General features: G+C 37.8%; 1 protein-coding gene across 1 annotated transcript; it reads left to right on the top strand.

Annotated features, from left to right (window-relative positions):
- LOC133326261 (nucleoporin seh1) lies at positions 1 to 4,638 on the top strand. Its single transcript, XM_061534944.1, has 5 exons — positions 1 to 122; positions 211 to 651; positions 723 to 931; positions 4,251 to 4,393; positions 4,462 to 4,638. The coding sequence occupies exons 1-5, from the start codon at positions 12 to 14 to the stop codon at positions 4,629 to 4,631; spliced, it is 1,074 nt and encodes a 357-aa protein (XP_061390928.1). The 5' UTR covers positions 1 to 11; the 3' UTR covers positions 4,632 to 4,638.
- The last annotated feature ends 1,752 nt before the right edge of the window (positions 4,639 to 6,390 follow it).

Here is a 6,390-nt window from a genome sequence, read left to right as displayed (position 1 = left end):
AATAAAAAAGAATGTTTGAAGTTGAGCCCATTATTGTTGATCATAAAGATGTTATACACGATGTCGTATTCGATTATTACGGCCGCAGAATGGCAACATGTTCCAGCGATCAAACAGTAAAGGTATGCAGCATTGTGTGTGAATGTTTGCCGTGTTTGGCATGCCATTCAGTATTCAGTTCATTGTTTTCAATCATCTATCCCCTTTCAGATATGGGATGAAAATGAACAAGGCAAATGGTCGGTGACATCAAGTTGGAAGGCACACTCGGGTTCAATATGGCGTGTATCGTGGGCTCATCCAGAATTTGGTCAAGTTTTGGCCACGTGCTCTTTTGACAGAACTGCCTCCGTATGGGAAGAGGTATTGGGTGAAAAAGTTGGCGGCACAATGACTCCAGCTCGTCGCTGGGTCAAACGTACCATCCTCGTTGATTCTCGTACAAGTGTCACGGACGTTGAATTTGCACCGAAATATTTGGGTTTACTACTGGCCACAGCTTCGGCCGACGGTGTTATACGTATCTATGAAGCTCCCGATATTATGAATTTAAGTCAATGGTCGGTGCAACATGAAATCACAAATAAATTGCCACTGAGTTGTTTATCGTGGAATACGTCAATGTATATGTTGTCGTCACAATTGTTGGCTGTAAGTTGCTGTTGTTGTTATCTTATTTGTTTGCAGAAATGTTAATCTTATTTGTTTGTGTGTTGTTTTAGGCTGGCAGCGATGAAACGGCCACAGCAACGGGTAAAGTTTTTATTTTCGCCTACAGTGAAAATGCCCGCAAATGTGTTAAGGTCGATACAATTAATGACATCACGGATCCTGTTACCGATTTAGCATTTGCCCCGAATGCAGGTCGAAGCTTCCATATGCTGGCTGTGGCTAGTAAAGATTTGTATATTGTTAATATTCGTGGAACAAGGTAAGTACATAATAATTATTCAGCGGTTGTTTCACTCGGATATTTTTCACGTATCGAACTGAGATTTTCGTTTAATGAATACGATGAATGACTTATTGTAGGTCTCTTTTGAAGGGGGAGAGAAAATTTAGTTAAATAGGGATTCATTTTTGTATACAGTCCAGTGAAGACTAGAGATTTTTATTGTTGAATGTTTGTACTATAAAATAACGTAGGATTTTTCTTTTCCCACCTGTAAGATTGGGTGAGATTACGGGTTTTATATGAATAAATAGAGCTTTCACTCCTCTGAGAATATCCCTGAGAAAAATAATAAACAGGTATATTAACATTGGTTCTTCGAGTCGAATCAGTGACGGATTGTGGAGGAAATTGGTGCTGAAGAATTTCCTAAAAATGTAAAAGAGATTCTGTCAGTTTGCTGGAGAATTTACACGGAATAAAAAACAGCTGAGTCAAAGAGAGGCTATGACAAGGAATAATGCGGTGCCGGAGAACGAGCTTCAGTTCTGGGAACGGAAGGTGCATAACGATGACGTGAGGCTATGAGGTTTTATTCCAGAAAATACGCATCGTGCAAAGGCTTAACATCGACCAAACTTGATCTGGAGACAGCAAACAAGATATAAACAATAGAGCATGTAATCCGAACAATTAAGAAAACATTGACATAATGTTGGAAGACATGGATTAGTTTCAAAAGAGCTGTTAGAGAGGGAAAATTGCAGGAGAGCTTAGGCAAGTCCAACAATTAGCTGTGAAACAAATGGAATTCCATGTTATGATAACAACCATTCTGACGAGGGACAACAAATACTGTCTACGATGCAAGAGTCAAAAAAAAAAAAAAAAAAAATCTTGAGTCAATGGAATGCTACGACAAAAAAGAAGGCGGTGACGGAATGCTACGACAAAAAAGAAGGCAGGACGAAGACGTGAGGCTATGGGGTTTTATTCTGGGAAAGACAAATTGTGCACATGTTCGGCTCCCATTAAACTTCATCCATTTTATGATTTCTACGTTAGAATAATATGATATGATAAAAAATAATTAGTATGGAAATGTGCTATACAATAAGAACCCAAAATACAAAATTACAGCCAATTCCGTTTAAAAAACGTGTCCAAAAAAAAATTCCAAAATACCGAATATTAAAGGATTTTCCTTTATATGGGGCAACACTGAAACTGGGGTCAATATGAATAAATATTTGGTACGAATATGTTTAATTCAATAATAACCAAAAATACCATATTGTACTCAATTCGGTTGAAAAACGACTTCAAAATCCCCAACATACCGAATATTCGGGAGTACCGTTATATGGGGGATGCACCAAAACGTGGACCGATATATCCCACTTGCAGCAGCAAAATCCTATAAATATCTTTGCAAAATTTCAGAGCTCTATCTGAAATATTGCGGTCACTATCGTGATATCAACAGACAGACGGACGAACAGATATTCGTAAATTTACATAGAATTTTAATCTAATCAAGAATATATATACTTTGTGGGGTCTCCGGTGAATATTTCGTGGTGTTGCAAACGGATGAGCCATTACTTGGCTCGCTGGGCATCCTCATCCACTCTCACAATATGACCTAGCCAACGTTGTTGCTGCAGCTCGATCCCGTCTGGCTATGTCGATGTCTGAGAATAGATGGTATAGCTCATGGTTCATTCGACGAAGATATTCACCGTCGACGCAGATCTACCTGAGAAAAGCTGCCTCATCTGCTTGCGCAAGTACCTATGCTTCATATCCATACAACAGCACGGATAATATCAGCGTCTTGTAGAGTGTGAGTTTGGTCTGGCGAGTGGTGCCCTTGCTTTTGAGTGGCTTACTCAGACCATAGTAGCAGCTGTTGGCCAACAATATTCTCCTCCGGATGTTATTAGTTTTGTGTATGGCGATACCGAGGTATAGGAAATCTTTGACTACCTCAAAGCTGTAGTTTTCAAGTTCCACAGTTGGTCCGAGTCTACTGGACGTTTTGCGCGTTGATAACATCAGCTTGGTCTTCTCGCCATTTACTACCAGTACCACTTTTACAGACACCTTCTCAATTCGTTCAAAGGTGGCTATTACCGCTCGCAATGTCCGACCCATTGTACCGATGTTGCTTGGTATACATAGTGCCCTTTCTGTTCACCTTTACACCTCGTATGGCCTTTTCCAGTAAGATGTTAAAAAGATCACGCGACAAAATGTCACCTTGTCTGAATCCTCTTTCGGTATTAAAGGGCTGCGATAGGTCTTTTCCGACTTTAACTGTTGATCTTGTGCCAGTTAAAGTTATCCTGCATAGCCGAATTAATTGTGCATGAATGCTGAACGCAGACATGGTTTTAAACCTCTCTGAACGGACTGGGTTGTCGAATGCGGCTTTATTGTAGACGAATAGTTGGAATGTGTCGATGTGGGTCTTTTCCAGGATCTGGCACAAAGTGAAAATCTGGTCAATGGTGGATTTGGCATGCTGTATCCGCATTGATATGGTTCTATAATGTCATTGACCATTGGTTTCAGTCGCACACACACAGCACATTGAATAGCACTTTATATGCGATGGGAAGAAGACTAATTCCTCTATAGTTGGCAAATATCGTCTTGTCGGCACCTTCTGCTTTATTGTTCTTCAGCCGATTAATCTTATCTAGGTGGTATATAATATATACCACCATCTATTATTGATTGATCTTCTTCGCCGTTACTATTTGATACCAGAGGTATTCCAAATGCTCTTTTCAGATCCTCAAAACGCTGTCTGTATCTGTTACCAGGTTTCCTTCTTCATCTCAACAGGAGAATGTGCCAGAACCAAGCCTTCGGTTTGGTGTTTTACTCGTGGGTAAAATTTCCGGACTTCATTCTGACTCCTGTACATCTCGATTTGCTCGCGCTCACGTTTTTCTTCTTTCTCTTGAAAATAGTTTCTCTTCTCTTCATTCCTTCTGATAATTCTCTCTTGCGTTGCGTGTTGCTACAGTTTGAAAAGTTGGCCTATACGCGGCGTTTTTCATCCCACTGGTTTCTTAATGGTGTTCTATGGTACCCAAGTGTTGCTTATGCTGCGGTTTGTAGGAAGAGGTTTGGTAAAACTCTGTTAGCAGTCTAAATAACTACTCGGTTTGCCGATCAGAAATAGCTTATCAACAGGCATTGAAACTATAGACTTATTTTACAAACATAGCATCAAACCCAACATTAAAATAAATTATAATAACCTAAAATAAAGCTTAGGATTATAATTACAACTACAAACATTTTCAGGATTATTAAAATTTTTTATCATTATTATTATTTTCAGTGATGCCACCGGCACCTCCAAACTAGATATACAAACAGTTAAACACACCGATCACAATTGTCCAGTGTGGCGTGTATGCTGGAACATGTTGGCCACCATGTTGATTTCGACCGGTGATGATGGTTGTGTACGGATATGGAGAAGTAAGATGCAAATACCTCCCCTCCATTCAAGATAACAAATAATAACTTTTTCGATTTTTTATTTCCAGTGAATTATAGCAAAAAATGGAAATGTGCTGCTGTGCTAAAAGCTGAGGGTTCAGGTCCCTCATATGAACCGGCATTGAATTCACCTAGTTTTTCTAGTTCGGCAGCAGCAACAGTAAAATACTATAAAAAGGGTATCATAAGTAATCCCAATCAAGTGCCATGGCATTGAAAAAAAAAATTCAGTTTCCCCCGTCAAAGAGACGAAGGGGAGATGTCTAAGCTATTCAATGAATAAAGTTATATCTAGTTTTCTTTTTTTGTTTTACGTCGTTCTATTTTTTTGTAATAAAATCCATATATTTTTGAAAGAAAAAAAAAAAACCATCAACGAATGATTTATATTCCAACACAATGAATCCAAAATGTGTTCAAATGCAAACAAATAAAACCAATATTGATTATTTTATAGCTATCAAAGCAACAACAGCAGCAAAAATATATCAAAATATAATCACATATGAATCGGATGTGTGCAATAACAATTGCACAACATGTTAATTGGGATAGGGGTAGTCAGACAGAAAGCCAGCCAGTCAGTCATCTACCTTTATGGCATTATCATATGTGCATATATTAAGACACACATATAAACAACGTATGCATGCATGAATGTTTGTGCATATGTAGATTTATCACATCACATGAATTACCTTTGCCACCAACAACACTGAACATTTTAATGAACCATTAATTTTTGTTCTCAATAAATATTCTAATCGAATTATGCACTCAACCGTAAAACAATCCACAAACACACACAATTGATGTTCATTCACCAGTTAATGGGACAGAGCCGACGACATTACCGCAAAAATACAAATCAATTTAATTTTGGTGTGAGCTCGTTGTTATTTTTTACCTTTTTTTCGACGAGCGGTAAAATTGTACACGAGCCATTGGGCCAGGATAATGTAAACAACGAGGACAACAAGAACAATGGAAATATCAAAATGCAATCGCAATAATGACAAACATATGATTATTAAACGATGTGGATGATGATGATAGCCTGAAATCAACCCCCATTGCCTGTATTCTATATGGCTGGGAAAGAAGAGAAATCTTATTGGATTCACAAGGGTCTATCAGGTTAAAATCACCATCATCATCCTCATCAAACACAAAAAATATGTTTGTGTGTAATATGAGTAGCATTGCTGTTATTTTTTGCCTGTTGATAGCACCAGCGCATTTTTTGTTGTACACAATCCTCTTGTCATTTGTATTTCGCATGAGAACAATCGTGGTAGTCGATTGTGTTTGGGACAGTGGTTAAAATGTGTAAATTATTTAAGGGTTGAGATGTGTTATTAAAGAAGTACTGACATGTCATAGAAAGACAGGTTTGGGGAGATTTTCCCACAGAAGAGCCGAGAGGTATTTTATAGAAAACTGAAAGGTATTTTTATCGAATAAATGACAAGTATTTCTTTAGAATAATTGAAAGTTATTTCTAAAGAATACCTTTGAGTTCTTCCTGTAGAAGCCATAAGTAGTTTTATTAAAAAACTTGAGAGGTATTCCTTTAGAAAATTTAAAAATCCTGCCTATAGAAACTTGACAGGATTTCCTTATAAAATACTTATTAGATACCTAAGAGGTCTTCCAATAGAGGGGGTAGAAAACCTGTGAAGTATTTCCATAAACGTCGTTTTAAAAAACGTACAGGAGAACTGAAATGTCTTCCTATGAAATATCATAAATTAAACCCCTTAGCGGGCTTCATGTAGATGAACTGAGAGGTTTTGCTATAGAAGACATGTGAGGCCTTCGATGAAAACTACGATAACAATTTTTCCTTTATGATATCGACAAAAATTAAAAAACAAATTCTAGCAATACGGGACCAGATCAATAGAAGACACCAGAGGTCATTTTGTAGAAGATTAGTAAGGTCTTCCTATAGTTGAGTTATTCCTACTATAGGA

The sequence above is a fragment of the Musca vetustissima genome, unplaced genomic scaffold (genome assembly GCF_032173495.1).
Source record: "Musca vetustissima isolate MV318-11 ecotype Yass unplaced genomic scaffold, APGP_CSIRO_Mvet_v1 utg15341, whole genome shotgun sequence".
Taxonomy (NCBI): Eukaryota; Metazoa; Arthropoda; class Insecta; order Diptera; family Muscidae; genus Musca; species Musca vetustissima.
This window is presented reverse-complemented; position numbering and strand designations above follow the sequence as displayed.

Bases quoted from the DNA above. Each gene is read 5' to 3' on its own strand.
- LOC133326261 (XM_061534944.1), top strand. From the start codon at position 12: ATGTTTGAAGTTGAGCCCATTATTGTTGATCATAAAGATGTTATACAC. The intron at 123-210 runs GTATGCAGCATT...ATCCCCTTTCAG, and splicing joins CCAGCGATCAAACAGTAAAG to ATATGGGATGAAAATGAACA. The intron at 932-4,250 runs GTAAGTACATAA...TATTATTTTCAG, and splicing joins GTTAATATTCGTGGAACAAG to TGATGCCACCGGCACCTCCA.